Genomic DNA, 16,105 nt, shown 5'->3' on the forward strand with positions numbered 1-16,105 from the left:
TATGGTGGGTTTGAATTGCAATTATATACTTGCTCTATTTCTCTGAGCTTTCAACCATTTAGATTGACATCTTTCTTTGTCCGACTATTCGAAAACACAGTAGATGTTATAAAGTGACATGGCAATGATACATCTCGGCATTTCATCTTTTTTATTGACCTTACATGATAAAAATGTTTTTCACTTTTACATGAGATTTTTCAATTGAGCTGAGAAGACAATAGCTATACATGGTTATATTACACTACTAGCATATGAAAATAAACAGCAACAATATATTTAGATTGCGCTTGCAAGTTCTTGTCCTTCCGTCAGCGGGATTTTCTGCGACCCAAGACATGATTTCAGCTTCCCAATTGTGAACTTTCCAATTTTATGCAGCAACATTCCAGCAGCAACTGCATACGGAGTATATATCTCCCAGTTGATACGATATTCCAGGGTTGTATTTCCTATCATGATTTCCTTGGTAGAGGGTTGCTGCTCACAAGGAAGCTTTTAAACCAAGACTGCCCTACAGATATGTTCCAATTGTCGTAACTACAATCTCGGCCCCTTTTCCCCGAATATGACATACCGAATTAGACGTATCACTTGTTTTGTACTGACATTAGCAACACGAAGGGTGCCACATGTGGAGCAGGATCTGCTTACAATTCCGGATCACATGAGATCACCCCCAGTTTTTGGTGGGGTTAGTGTTGCTCAGTCTTTAGTTTTCTAAGTTGTGATTTGTGTACTGTTTTTTGTCTGTGTGGCTTTTTCTTTTTTTTTGCCATGGCGTGTTCGGTTTATTTTCAACTTGTGAGTTTGAATGTTTTTTTGTTATCTTTCGCCTCTCTTTTAAATCGGTATTATATTAAAAAATGGAATATAATGTGCTTTGTTAATTGTCCAAGAGATTGGACAAAGTGATTTGATACATTACAAAAGTCTTTGACTTATTTGTACTAAAGGGTTCAAACAGTGTTTTTCTTTACAAAGTTTTATTTAAAAAGAGTAACTTAACAATGATATATGTTCTAGAGGAACATTTCCAATTGTAAATAAAGCATAATTGATTGGGCAAATGTATTGTATTTTTGCATTTTACGAAAATTCATATTGGATTATAAAAAATATGAAAGGATATTTATAATTCAAGATTAGGATGAAAGCCACTGTGGACAGTTTATATAATTACAATACTGAAGAAACATTTGCAATTTTTAATTATCATCAAAAGTTGAAGTTTCCGTACAAACTTAGTAAATTACAACACTAGGAACAGTAGACTGCCTGTTATATTTTGACTTACATACTTCTTACATTGGTGGAAAGTCTATGACAAACGAGACGATTTCAATTTCGAAACTATAAATTTCTCCCACCTTAACAGCAATTTACAAACTTCAACGCATATGGAATATACATTTCCCAACTCATTCGGTATTCAAGAGCTTACAGCTGCTACTCAGTTTATAAAACGTCACCAGTGGCTGAGCAGAAAAGTAAGGAATCAGGTTGATGTCAAAGAATGTCGCGTCCTTTTTCAAAAAAAAAATCCATCGGAAGATACCAAGACCTTGTTGATAAATATTCCTTTTCACCTTCACAAATAATACATGATGGTCTTGAAGTGTAGATTCTAGTTACTGACGTTGTTTATCATCTCAATTACGTGTAACATTATTCTTTTTATGTGTCTTTGTATATTTTAAACCTTTACTGTTTAGTCCATTTTTGGTAATATCCTTTTGGCGTGGCTCGGTATTTATACATCCCTACATTGTATTATTGTGGTATGGTCATATTTGTATTCTTGTCTTTCATTTTTACTTATTTACTTTGTCTATAGAGTATCTATAGTCCATTTTGTTTTTCTTTGTTGACAGAGTTGCTTTTTTTATAGTGATTGCGATTAGACCACAATATTGACTGCTGTACCCCAATTTTTGACATGTATATTTATTTTGTCTGGTTGTTTTGCTCACACATTTTGTTGGCAATTCCATTGAGTTATATGCGACTGTCATATAAGTAAGAGGTTTAGCTAGCAATATTACCAGGTTTAATCCACCATTCTACACAAGGAAATGCCTGTACTAATTCAGGAATATATCAGTTGTTTTCCATTCGTTTGATGTGTTTGAGCTTTTAATTTTGCGATTTGATAAGGGACTTTCCGTTTTGAAATTTTATTGGAGTTCGGTATTTTTGTTATTTTACTTTTTATGAAAATTCAAGCTATTCATACTAGTTGTAATTTGTTTTTGTTATTTTTTATAATGAAATATTATAAAGTACATTGAAGACATTTTCTTAACTGTTTGGATTCACTTTACCACCTACAAAGAGTCCTCAAGAATATTTACATAATATACACGTGTTTTAGTTGATTAATCTTTATATTTCTAGGCGATTGTGGTATGTGTATAGTTGAGTTCGGAGATGGATTCGCACAGAAAAAGGTAGAGGTTTTGTTGTTTCTTAATAATGTTTACCGAAAACGAATGTTATAAATCCTGCATTTGATTAAAATACAATTTTAAAGTCTGTTGGTAATCTTAAATGATAGTCCTGAGAATAAAAATGACAACTGGATGTACCGTATATCGGGTTTTTTTTCGCGTGTGATTAATTTTCGCTTTATTCGCAGCTACTAAAAAACGCGAAAAGTTGACCCCGCGTAAATTTCACTGCAAATTGAAAGATTTATCGTTGTTCGACAGTTTCATACATTATACTGTAAATTACCGAGTCTTTTGTGTTCTTCGACGGATCTAAAGAATGGGCATACTTAATTAAGATCTCTGTTTTCATAATAATTATATCGATTAATCATACATTCCACACCTTTTGACAACGCAGCAATCAGTGACATGTTAAATAAAATTGAGAATGGAAATGGGGAATGAGAATGGAAATGGAGAATGTTAATCTATTGATTTGTGTCATAATCCGAACATTTTGCATGTAATGTAAAAATAAAATGAAAATAATTCACATTTACATGGATTTTTGTATATCTGTAATGATCAAAACCTTCAAGTTTTAGCATGCTCCAATGCACATAAATTACGTTCCATAAAAGTTCTCTGAATTATGTGTATTTTTGTTTGTATTAGTCATATTTATTTGTATTCGATTTCTTGTCAGTTACACAAGTTTATGTTGTTTACATCTTTATCAATACGATATAGTTATTTTTTCGCGTGTATTTCTCATTCAGCAAAAATTATACACAGTGTAAATTTAACCTGCCCATTTTGTCATCAAATCATGAAAAAAAGGCCGACGCGGTATATGTAAGACAATATAAATAAAAGTAATATGACACAAAGTACAACCTTACAGAGAAGAAAATGAGGCAAAAATGAGCACCATCCGTTCCGCGGGTCATGAATTTATAGTTTTAAAATGAAAATGTAACATAGAAAATGAAAGAAAAATTCACAAAATCATCGTTACGTAAAATATGTAATGAAAAACATGAAATAAAAATTGTATTGCTATAAAACCAAAAACTTAGTTCAATATACCATGTTCTTGTAGAGTCTGTCTGGTTAAATTGATTGATTGATTGATGATTGCTTTACGCCTCATCAGCACAAAACGGCTATATCGCGGCAAGAGCTATTGAAATATTATAATATATATATATATAATTGTTTTTAATCAGACATGAAGTCCTTCAATTTACTAAAACTTTAGTTTAAAGCGAAAATACTTATTTACAAATAAAAATTCATCAACTAGATAACATGATAAAAACTTAAAATCATTTTAAACTAATGCAACAAATTCATATAGCATAAACGATTCGTTGAAATTCTTCACGCACGTTTTAGACCCATACGTTCTTAATGGTAAAACATTGTAGGTTAACAAAATACACATCCAGTAATGTCAAAGATACCCGTTCACGTCTACTTAATTTGACATAGTACAAGATCACCTGTATGAATGTGTGAGCTCTATTAACACACACAGAACTCATTGTTATATCACATTTTGAGAAGGGACTGACACTGATGAAGGCTATTTGTTGGTCCGAAATATCTGTCAATACGATTTCATTCCATCTTTTTTATATCTTTATCTTTTATCAATATCGTTGCACAAATCCTAAAACTTATATATATAGGAATACGTGACTTGGCTGCTGGATCCCGTTTGTTGTCACGATAACAAATTATGTCTGTTTGGGATGCTAATCCAATTTTGTTGATAAAGTGGAAGGTTTAGCTAGCTACTAAACCAGGTTAAACCCACTATTTTCATCCGAAAATGCTTGTTTCAAGGCAGGAATATGACTGTTGTTTTCCTTTCGTTCCGTTGTTTAATATAGTCGAGCGTTTGGTTTTGTCAAGTTATATGGACATTAAGCTTGGAGTTTGGTATTTTTGATAAAATGTAATCATCAAAGATAGAAAAAAATAGTTCTTAGAAAACAGTCTACAATGCAGATTAAGCATTGATAATTGACTGCCTAGTAACTAATGTTTTACTTTTTACTACTAGCGCTTTCCAAACAATGTATATCCGATACGATCATATTGCAATATATTCATCGTCATCATAATCTTCAGCATATGTTTTAATAATCAATTGTCTCTTCCAATTTATTGCATCATAGAACTTTTATCTATAGATTGAGGTGATCTGTTGGGAATCGTTGCGGTTTGGAGACAAACGAAAGTTACACAAACCGTTGACGTGTCTCATATTTGCTAATCGAGAAGTAGATGACAGATTGAAACTAATGGAAGAAGTCATATCTTTTGCAAGTAAGTATATGCAAAGCTTTCTAAATTATTAGAACAAATTACAAATTGAAAAAAAACAATGTCATGTGAATCAAAGGCAATGATTTTAAAATGTTTTGTAGGGAGTCATCTATTAGTGTTTAAATGTCTCCAACCACACTAAGTGTACAGGTGCACAGGGAACTACATGTTCCTTAGTCATATTGGTAGTCCTTTCCGGTTTTTTGGAGTTTTTTTGGGGGGTAGGGTTTGGGGGGATGTAGTCACCTTCTTCGCGAATGAAAATAACACTTTTATAAAAGAGTACTTCATTAACTAGTATATGTGATATCTTTGATACAAAAACACATGAAGATAACCTATTCAAATCAATACACGTGCATTTCGAGGAAACAAATTAAAAGAATTATTAAAGACAACAGATTTCTGTATTTTTTTACATTTTCTCTGATATTGCATCTAAAAATTTGCTTATTAAGTGAAAATTCAATGTAACCACCAAGTACTGTGTCTTGATATATTAAGTCAGATAAAAATATAACGGTATTTTACAGCTTTTTAGGAATAAAGGTCTAAAAATTCATGAAAAATCCGGAGTTCTTGAAATTATTTTCGATTTCTCTAATATTAGATACAATTATTTAATATGATGTTAACATTACCACCAAGTACACTGCCTTAAGATAAGATGCTCATATCAAATATATAATGGTATTTTATGACACTGTTAGGCAGGGTTTCACCTGATTCAATTTTCAGTTTGTCCACCTCTTTCGCCAAAATGATATATTTTTCGCCACTTTCATAGACATATTTTATCGTTTAAATTTTTTTCTTCTTTGTTACACAAAAAATCATTTTACAGCATTGTTGTCTAATCTATTATAATTCTAGCGGAGACATGTAATACAATCTCTGATTCTACATATATTTTGTTTAATCTGTCTACGTTGTAACAAATAAACACTCAACAATTACAAATATTTACTTTTTTTAAAGATACTATGAAATTGCAATATAAATCATAAAATCATCATTTTTGACTTCTGGGAACACTGGATTCATTTTCAATAAGTCTATCGGATACTTTCCGTCTAGTTGAAGGACGAAGACTAAAGTCAGAGATTTTTCTTCATAACAACAGATTTCTTTTCCGGACCATCGTTAAAAGAAAAAGTTGAGACGTAAAACTATGCTTCCAACACGTGCGTTGCAAAAAAGAATGTGAAGTACCTACTACAAAACAATTACTTCTATCAAAGTTCAAGGAAAAAGACTATAAGGTCAAAGATTTTCTAACTTTTGAACATTTTTCTTCATTTAAACAGTTTCCTGTTCTGGGCCATCGTTTAAAGAAAAAGTTGAGATGTAAAACTATGATTCAAATAAAACACGTGCATCCCTATAACGATTGCTAAGTACCCACTTCAAAATAATTATTTCTATCAAAGTTTTAAAACTATCCTTAAGGTGGCTTATAACGCCATTTAACCACACAATTTCATTAAATCCACAATCAACACCTTTTTTTTTTAAATAGTCCATTGTTACCGATAGCTAAAAAGTGCAATCAGCTGATTATTGATTTTCTTTCACAATCGTAACGCGCGACAAGTTCAAGGTGAAATCCCAGTATCGTCTGATCAGGGAAGAAGTCCGAAAAAACTGAAAACAATCAACAATATAGACGTAGTCAAACGGTTATTATTTATTCGCAAAATCTTTCGCCAATAATGAATTTTAATCGCAACAGTTTTTATTTTTTCTCAAAGTGCGAAAATAGCAATCGCCAGCAGAAACCCATCTGTGGGATAGAATATCGAAAAATTCAAAGAAAAAAGAATCAAAATAAAAGATACCGGATTTCCTGGGAAAAAAATATTTTTAAGTTCTCTTATTTTGGATCTTATGATTTTATATTAAGCACCAATACCTTGCCATCGATTATACATTTTTTTCTTTCGAAGGAATTCGCTTAAAGAAACGCTTGGATAATAGTCACCCGAGAGGCAAGATATTTCATCTTTGCTGCTTTAAGTTCGTCATCCTCGGCAACTCTGGTTGAAAGCGGAGAGGAACATTTTTTGGAAAATGTGCATACTATTTGGATATAATCTCCAATATACTATCGCTCCCCTTAAGTTTAAGACGGTTCCTAGCACCGATTTGATCAGAATTCATTGCAAGACACAACTACTGTGCATTGGAGAATATAAACATGGAGAAACATAAACAAATGATCAATTATATATATATCTGGCCAAAAAACCAGACATTTCTGTGTCATTTGGTCTTATATGGAGAGTTGTCTCATTGACAAACATACCACATCTTCTTTTTTTGTATATAGTATATACATAAATTTCCAACAATTGCTCTTAGCCTGCAGATCCTATACAAACATTTATTCAACAACGAGGCACACGAGATATATTTTAGAAGTTTGGAAAAAATGACGTATGTACATGTATATTGCGAACTGTATACCAATTCCATCAACAAAATGGCCGATAGCGGGAATACTAACGAGCACATATATGAGAGAAGTCATCGTCAGAAAAATTCAAAACGGAAAGTCCTTTATCAAATGGCAAAATTAAAAAGCTCAAACACATCAAACGAATGGAAAACAACTGTCATATTCCTGATTTGGTAAAGACATTTCCTTATTTAGAAAATGGTGAAATAAACCTGGTTTTATAATTACCTAAACCTCTCACTTGTATGACAGTCGCATAGATTTCTATTATGTTGACAGCAATGTGTGAGGAAAACAAACAAACATAATAGGTAAAAATGTTAAAAAACATAGAAGCATACACCTCAAGCACGGAGAAACATATTGAAAAGAGAGTATATGAAGTATCAATTCATGACAAAACTTGAGACGTCCCTTAGCAACGGTTTGAGAGGGGAATAAGAGTAGGAATATTTGTAGTGTTTTAGATATTACGTCGATGTAGTCGCTGCTTAGGTGCTGACATGATTCATAACACACTTTTGTTTTTAAATTATCAATTGAAAAATTATTAACAAAGTAAGGTTCTTAACCCCCAGTCGAGGTTGACCTTAGATTTCTTTGTTTTGAATTGCATCGGTTCGTCAGCTAGTTGATCACGTGTTCTGGTAGTTAAACATTTTTGGGGTATGTGCGATCCTGATTAACGCCAATTAGGAGAAGCGCTTTGGTCGCCACAAATGTATAAATTGTTTTCTTTTCACGTTCTTTCAGGACAGACCAAATTGCCTTGTCATTTTGTAGGAACAAGAGTTTTACTGATCTGTGATTCTACCGATATTGCTTTCATCCACTACAAGACAGATAAAGCAATAATTATGGTACGTTGAGGTACTTATGTTCAATAAAAAAAATGTGCAATCGTTGAATATGTATTTTGTATGATTATTATTTTAATTCATTATACATTGTTAATCATAAATGTATGTAACCACATAAGAGTTTGTAAATGTTGGGTCTCAATCTCGTTGAATGATACCAATGATTTCAATATTTTCTTAGGAACTTGTAAAACAAGGATTTCGTAGATTCGAAAGAGTGGACATCAATGGATCATGGAAACCAGGAAACGAAATGGATTACTTTAATGAAATTGCAGAATGTATGTTATCTAACAAATAACTACCCTTTTTTCTAAATATGACTTAAATATTAACAGTTGTATGACATGTTTATTTATCAAAACATTAATGTTTTTTCAGTAAAAGGGGCGTGGCTAAATCTAAATAAACATTTTTGGGGGTTTGGTAGGCGAAGTCGTATTGCGTACTAAATTATAAGCCTGATATCCTTAATGAGTGATACATTGATTACTATTTAATAAAGAATGTTTAAAAGATAGATATTGCGTATACCTCCAAGATATAGTTATGATATATTGAATGCTTAGTGTAAATAAAATTACAACCGCAGTGACATCAAATAAATTAGTCAACGTATACGTGATACTTAAAAACGCAACTAATAAAATTCAACCATTGTTAGGAAAAAGTTGAATAACAAAACATACCGAACTCCAAAGAAATTCAAAACAGAAAGTTCTTTATAAAATGACAAAATCAAAAGCTCAAACACATCAAACGAATGGAACACAACTGTCATGTTCGTGACCTCTCACTTCTATGACATATAAGAGTTCTCTTGAATTTCAGTGAGAGGTTAAATGACTGGGACTTTGTTTTATTTTTTTATTTTTGTTTTTAAGTTTTGTCTAGTGTGACAGAAGGTAAACGCATTTGAATATTAGACATTAACATGGTATTATGATGCTGTTTAGACTTACAGTAAAGGCACATAATCTACGAATAGTCACATACCACGTATGTACGATGCGGTTACTTTGATTTAAGCTTGTATTATTACTATTCTCATTATGAATATATCTATGATAATCTATTTATCTATTCTTATGTTTTTTTTTATTATAAAATTGTTTTCAATTCTTTCTTTGGCTGATAAAAGATTTCTTTGGATTGTACGTTGTACCTGTCATTATACCCATTGGAAACAATTGGAAGAGCCAAAAGATGCAGATACCTATTATTCGATTAAAGGTAAAATATTGTATTGCTAAGAACAACATTTAAAAATGATCTTAGTTTGCATTTCGCAAAGAATGCATAAATACATAAGAAATTTAAATTTCACAAATATATTTGAATGTGTTTAAATTTCACTGAATTGAACAAATCATACAAAAGATATTTATTCCGATACGTGAATATACTTAATTTTTATATTCATGTTAAGAAAAGTAATTCTCTCAATATTTTTAACAATAAATTTATGAAATCAAATCATGGAATGTAGTACGGCTTTATCAACGAATGTCAAAAAACGAAAAAAACAAAACAAACTATGGAACTCAGAAGAAAGAACAAAACATTGGGTTCTCGTCATGATTATGTTTTAGTTTAACTCCTACATTTACCATTTTATGTATACCAGAACGACATGTCCGATGTTAGTGTTTTATGGCCGGAAGACGTTGATCAGAGTTTTACAGAATACACAACAGATACTGAAAGTGAATGGCGTTTAAAGAAAACAAAATCAGTGACGGATGATTTTCCGTCTGATAATGTTATTTCGGAAAACTGGTGTGACTTTGATATTATCGTTTGTCAGATGCTTATTAGAGGTATATTTCCACAATAAGGTATTAATACACAATTTGGATTTGAATGACTCCAGTTTAAGGAATTAATTTAGGTTTACAGACTTATTTCACATGAAATAAAAAAAAAAGAGGCGTTGGTACACATCAGAAAGTCGAAACAAATAATTTAAAGAGAAACAGACAACGCCATGGCAAAAACATGGAAGGCCACGATCGTTGTAACATGTCCGTTTTCATTTGCGACAACTTGTTTCGTCACGGTCAGACATCTTCGTAAAGTGCAAGTAAAATATTCACAGGGATGACTACCACTTAACACATGGAACCCTTTGTTCAACAGCTTCTCTGTTTGCAGCAACCCGTTTTCAAGAGTGTATTGTCAATTTCTTGATACAATTCAAACTATGAACAAGTAAAAGTATTCATTTAACCATAAATATACATATCATTAATACCAAATTGTCATTATAGATTAATGGAAGTTAAAAAAATAAATGCTCATTATAAATTGTACATCTGTTGGCTTATTTTCTGTGTCAAATAGATACGAACTAAGAGATAGGTTCGTCCTGAAATTGATCAAAGCTACTCATGGCCTGTTTGGAAAAAATGTTTATTTTAGTCTAAAATGTTTGTAAATGAATTGGTATTTGTATTTACTGCCCACCGTATCTTTCAAAGTCTTTTGGAATATACCTCAAATATAACTTACAAAATTTAAGTGGTCAATAACAATGTATCTCTATGTAGAAATTGTGTTATCTTATATTTCTAGTTTATATGGACGAGGATTTAGCAGAGCAAACATTTGTAAGTTGTATTTCTCAGAGAAATAATATAAATATCCTCTAAAAAGGTGGAGGTATGATATAAACCATTATTTATTAGTTGCAAAAATAGTTATATTAGTCACGCATAACAAAATTATGTTTATCATTTTGATTCAGAAACATCTTGATATCAAGTTGTCTCTTTAGTGCAGAAAGGTTATCTGTGATTTCACTTTCACGACATAAACCTGTTGCCGTTCATATACTGACGTATAATGTTCACACATTTTTGTCAATATAATGGAATTTTATGCGACTGTCATACAATTAAGAGGTCTAGCTAGCTATAAAACCAGGTTTAATCCGTCATTTTTTACATAAGGAAATGCCTGTACCAAGTTAGGAATACAACAGTTGTTTTCCAGTCGTTTGGTGTGCTTGAACTGTTATTTTTGCTATTTGATAAAGGACGTTCCGTTTCAAATTTATCTTTGAGCGGTATTTTTGTTGGTTTTACTTTTTCGACGTTTGAACACTAATTTAGACGTATTAGACAAAATAAAAAAATAAAAATATATGCTAATACCGATGTCCGACTTTCGTCTTATGAACATCTGAGGAATGTTTTTTGGTAGAATTGTAATACAATTTTGATCTGAACAGCTCAATGCGGTATGGGTTTTGCTCATTGTTGAGGAATGTATGGTGACCAATAGTTTTTAACTTCTACGTCATCTTATCTCTGGTGGAAGGTTGTCTCATTGGCAATCATAGCACATCTTCTTTTTTTTTATAATTGGAAGACCGAACAATAAATCGTAAAGACATTTTCATTCTTTAATATTATTTTCAAACTTATCCAACGCAGAAAATTCAGTGATGTTAGACAAATTGCTTGCAGTCAATTAAGATCTGTTCAGTCCATGTTCAGATTGTTTAGTAGTTGTTCCTTACCTGTACCCATCAACATCATGCTGAATGTCTGAAACGCTACTGAACAATACTTAATTGACTGCAAACGAATTGTCGATTGAATTTAATGCCACATTTTTCGCGGTGGGACTACTAAACATTATGACTTTATATTTGGCCAGGAGCTTTGCAGTGATGAGTTGTAACGTATGAGCATTTTGCGGATCTGTCAAACAGTTACTTCATGTTATCCGATACTTTGAATTACGAGTGGGACATGCTCTGCACGACAAAGGGTTCATTCTTGTATATGTTTTATTTTCTATGTCAGCACTGGTTATTTTTTTTTTCATTTAGTTAGTTGGAAAGAAATCTCACAAAAAATTCGATTTTTAATGATTGTTATTTTATATTTTACTTATGTTTCAATAACATGGCATGAATTTTATGTTTCAGAAAGAAATACATGCATACAATCATACTGCATTGTTCATGTACCTTTTGAAGAATGGGGAGTGGAATATTCCAAAAAAGTACATAAAATGGCCAATCGATCTGAAGAGTGCTCTAGAATACATATATGAGGAGGTGAAGGTTCTAATGTTGTTAACAGTGTACAAAAAGAATGAAATAATTATCAATTAGTTATATGCGTGAATAAAAAAACATCTTCATTAACACCTACATCCGGTGTTCCCCATATGAATCACACAACAGGCTTTCAAATAAATCAGCTGTGGGTAAAAAGAACTGAGACAAATATGCACCGAACACTGAACAAATAAATAAAAGAACTGAGACAAATATGCATATAATAAATTGACTCATATATTTAACTTGATACTGTACTGCTTTACTTTATAATGAATTGACTCATATATTTAACTTGATACTGTACTGCTTTACTTTATAATGAATTGACCTAACCAATCTTTACATATTTAACTTGATACTGTACTGCTTTACTTTATAATGAATTGACCTAACCAATCTTTACATATTTAACTTGATACTGTACTGCTTTACTTTATAATGAATTGGCCTAACCAACCTTTACATATTTAACTTGATACTGTACTGCTTTACTTTATAATGAATTGGCCTAACAAATCTTTACATATTTAACTTGATATTGTACTGCTTTGCTTTATAATGAATTGGCCTAACCAATCTTTACATATTTAACTTGATACTGTACTGCTTTACTTTATAATGAATTGGCCTAACCAATCTTTACATATTTAACTTGATACTGTACTGCTTTACTTTATAATGAACTGACTCATATATTTAACTTGATACTGTACTGCTTTACTTTATAATGAATTGACCTAACCAATCTTTACATATTTTACTTGATACTGTACTGCTTTGCTTTATAATGAATTGGCCTAACCAATCTTTACATATTTAGTGTTTATTTTAAAAAGGAGTATGAATATATAAAGGAATTATGGTCAAACCAGAAATGCTTTACCGACATGGATTACAAACTGCCTGATCACAAAGGTTTGTATCAAATAGTAATATAGCGAATACTTAAATTGATTAAAATTAAACCTTGACACCAATATTATTATTTGAATATTTAAAGTATTACTCTGATTAATCTTCAGCCTAACAAAAACTAAAAAATGAAACCATGGTTATGTCATAGATGTCTTTGTGACATACAATTGTTTGTCTCCATACTGAGTTGTGACTTTCTTGTTAAAGATTTGGAAGTATGCAATTAGGTAAATATTCTAATGTAAATTAGGACTTCCTGTATTAGTCAAGTGCCTGATACATTTATTAAATTTGAGACAACTTCATCCAATATAACCCCGATACAAATAAATCCAGAAGTTGTGCTTTGCGATGCGAGAATTCAGACAACATTTTGGCGTGTCAAATATTTCGAAAGCCTTTTAAATTCATATATCTATAGCTTTGTAGTTGATTTCATTTAACAATATTTGATTTGATTGTATCTTCTGTTTTTGTTCAGGCTAGTTTTGTTTCGTTTTGCTTTGCTTTGTTTTGTTTTGTTTTGTTTGTTTTGTTTTGTAGTACTTACTTCAATTTAGTTGAGCATGGCATATATAAATATAAAAAAGATGTGGTATGATTGCTTATTAGGCAACTCTTCACCAGGGACCAACTGACAAAAGTTAACAATTATATACAGCCTTCAACAATGAGCAAAACCCACACCGCATAATAAGCTATAAAAGGCTTATGTAATATATAACCGGGAACATTTGTGTAAAAGTACAAACTATCAAAATCAGTTGAAAAAGGCTTAACTCACCAGTTCGATACGAAGAACATAACAAAAACATAACAAAAAAACAAAAGAAAGTACATATCTGAGAGTCCTCGCAGCTACTAAAAGCTAGTTAAAGGTCAATAACAACTAATAAAAAATGTCTAAGACTAAAATATTAATCAATACACGTCCAACATCCAATGGATTAAGTGTTAAAACGTCATTAACAGTCAGAAAAAAACATGACCTTGTGCAGTTAAATGACTTCAGATATTAATCTAATAGAATAGAGTTATATTATTAAATTGGTCATTTATAGTATAAGTTTACCGGAGCCATTTACAAGTCCGGAAACTGATTCATAGCACCATTTGGAATGGTTTCATTTATAATTTGTATAACAGATTTACAATTAGAAGAATTATGATAACTTAAAAGGAAATGATAAAGTCGTTAAAGTGTGAACATGTACGAGAGTTGTATTAGCTAAGATATGTACATTTTGTAAACGCTTTACGCTGTTCCTGCTAGAAAATAGGACGTTGACAAAAAGTTGTTATCATTATGTTTGTGATAGATTATAGCTAGACGTCCTTAATTTTTGTCAAAATCTAGGAAAAGATGAAGGACTGAAGCACTTTCTGATTACGGAATTATCCTGAATCACAAGTTTTACTACGATATATGAGATGCAAGCACTCACTGAAATGAAGGTATTGATTGACTGGAACCCTCAATATATCTGAAATTGAAATTGAAGATCTTTGCAAGATTTTTTTTTCTATTTTTCTTCAATTCTGCTTGATATGAGTAACAAAACCAAGTATACCAGTATGGGTGCAAAATAAGAAGCATTGGCATACCGGGGGTTGAGATCTCACAAAACATGTTTAACCCCGCCGCATTTTTGCGCCTGTCACAAGTCAGGAACTTCTTGTCTTTGTTAGTCTTGTATGTTTTTTTTTTAGATTTTGGTTCGTTCATATGTTTCGGAGTTTAGTGTGACGTCCATTTTCTCTGAACTAGTACACATTTTTGTTTAGGGGCCAGTTGAAGTCGGTCTCCTGGTGCGGAACTTTCTCTCTGTATTGAAAACCCATTGGTGGCCTTGGGCTATTGTCTGCTCTTTGATCGGATTGCTGTCTCTTTGACATATTCCCCGTTTCCATTCTCAATTTTATTTAGTACGTGTATCAGTTTAATACTTCATTTATTGATTTTATTTCTAACTGTATGTCGAAAGTAATATTATAAAAATCTGTGTCTTATATATTACCTTATTTACATTTTATTAGTAAATGATATCAAATGATGCTGTTTGTTTTAAAAGGTTTTACTGGACCAGAAGCAAAGCTTATGAATAGGGATTCTGAATGTTACGGTCTTGTATTTTTGGCTTTGCTGCATAAACAGTACTGGATTGGTGCCCAACAGCTTGTAGACTTGGAATATGTAAGTTCAAATGAAAAGATTTTTTATAAAAAGAAAAAAGAGTAAATATAGAACCGACCAGTAAATCGTTGACTAATAGCACTTAGTATGCAGTAGTATTTCACGACATTTGAATACTCATTTCTAATTCAGATCAAAGGCGGCAATATATGGAAAGAACATTATTTCCTACGAGTATTCAATGCATCTCTAAACAGAACAAAATGAACTGGTTTCCGATGTCTTAATGTGTGATAGCTAATATTTCCAATCCGTCTATGTGTAGATTTGTTATGTGGAACTGAAAGAATTAAGTACAAAAATTTCAAAAAAAACAATAACATATAAGAATACTAAAAATCCAACAGGTTCTGTAAATATGGGAAACATTAGTTTACCGAGGTTATCATATCGCGAAAACGATTATAGTCAACTTCCCTCAAATTTCTGTTGACGCGGTTGATGTGTAATGGTAACACCCATGTGGGTTATTGAGTGAAGGGATATCATCAGTATGTCTGAAAGTGAAACTAAAGAACTTTGCAAGGTGTGTTCATTTTGTTTTGTCTTTGACAAAGTTCTGTATGAATTCTGCTTTATACTGGTACAAAAAGAAGTAAGCAAGTTAGTATAAGTAGTGGCGGATCCAGCAATTTTCATAAAGGAGGGGGGGGGGGGGGGCACAGACTGCCACAAGAGGGGGCACACTTAGTCATGCTTCAGTGATTCCCTAAATAATCAAACACATTTTTCCGACAAAAGGGAAAGGGGGGGGCACCCTGCCCTCCCTAAATCCGTCTCTGATAAGTAGTTCCCCTTAGAATACCGACTGTTGAACTATCAATCCACCAAACT

The 16,105-nt window shown here is 31.9% G+C and overlaps 1 protein-coding gene across 2 annotated transcripts in view; it reads left to right on the forward strand.

Annotated features, from left to right (window-relative positions):
* The window catches only part of LOC127732306 (transient receptor potential cation channel subfamily M member 2-like), a 47,564-nt gene that overhangs the window by 10,882 nt on the left and 20,577 nt on the right, over positions 1-16,105 (forward strand). For both annotated transcript variants that reach the window (XR_007996171.1, XM_052241371.1), the window contains exons 6-15: positions 2,398-2,450; positions 4,634-4,769; positions 7,981-8,087; positions 8,269-8,368; positions 9,229-9,320; positions 9,715-9,907; positions 10,662-10,696; positions 12,025-12,156; positions 12,999-13,077; positions 15,150-15,271. Coding sequence is in view for 1 of the 2 variants with exons in the window: in XM_052241371.1 (XP_052097331.1) it covers positions 2,398-2,450; positions 4,634-4,769; positions 7,981-8,087; positions 8,269-8,368; positions 9,229-9,320; positions 9,715-9,907; positions 10,662-10,696; positions 12,025-12,156; positions 12,999-13,077; positions 15,150-15,271 (1,049 nt within the window). In the remaining variant the exon portion in view is untranslated. The remainder of the gene's footprint in view (positions 1-2,397; positions 2,451-4,633; positions 4,770-7,980; positions 8,088-8,268; positions 8,369-9,228; positions 9,321-9,714; positions 9,908-10,661; positions 10,697-12,024; positions 12,157-12,998; positions 13,078-15,149; positions 15,272-16,105) is intronic.

Source organism: Mytilus californianus, unplaced genomic scaffold (assembly GCF_021869535.1).
Source record: "Mytilus californianus isolate M0D057914Y unplaced genomic scaffold, xbMytCali1.0.p SCAF_23, whole genome shotgun sequence".
NCBI classification, from domain to species: Eukaryota; Metazoa; Mollusca; class Bivalvia; order Mytilida; family Mytilidae; genus Mytilus; species Mytilus californianus.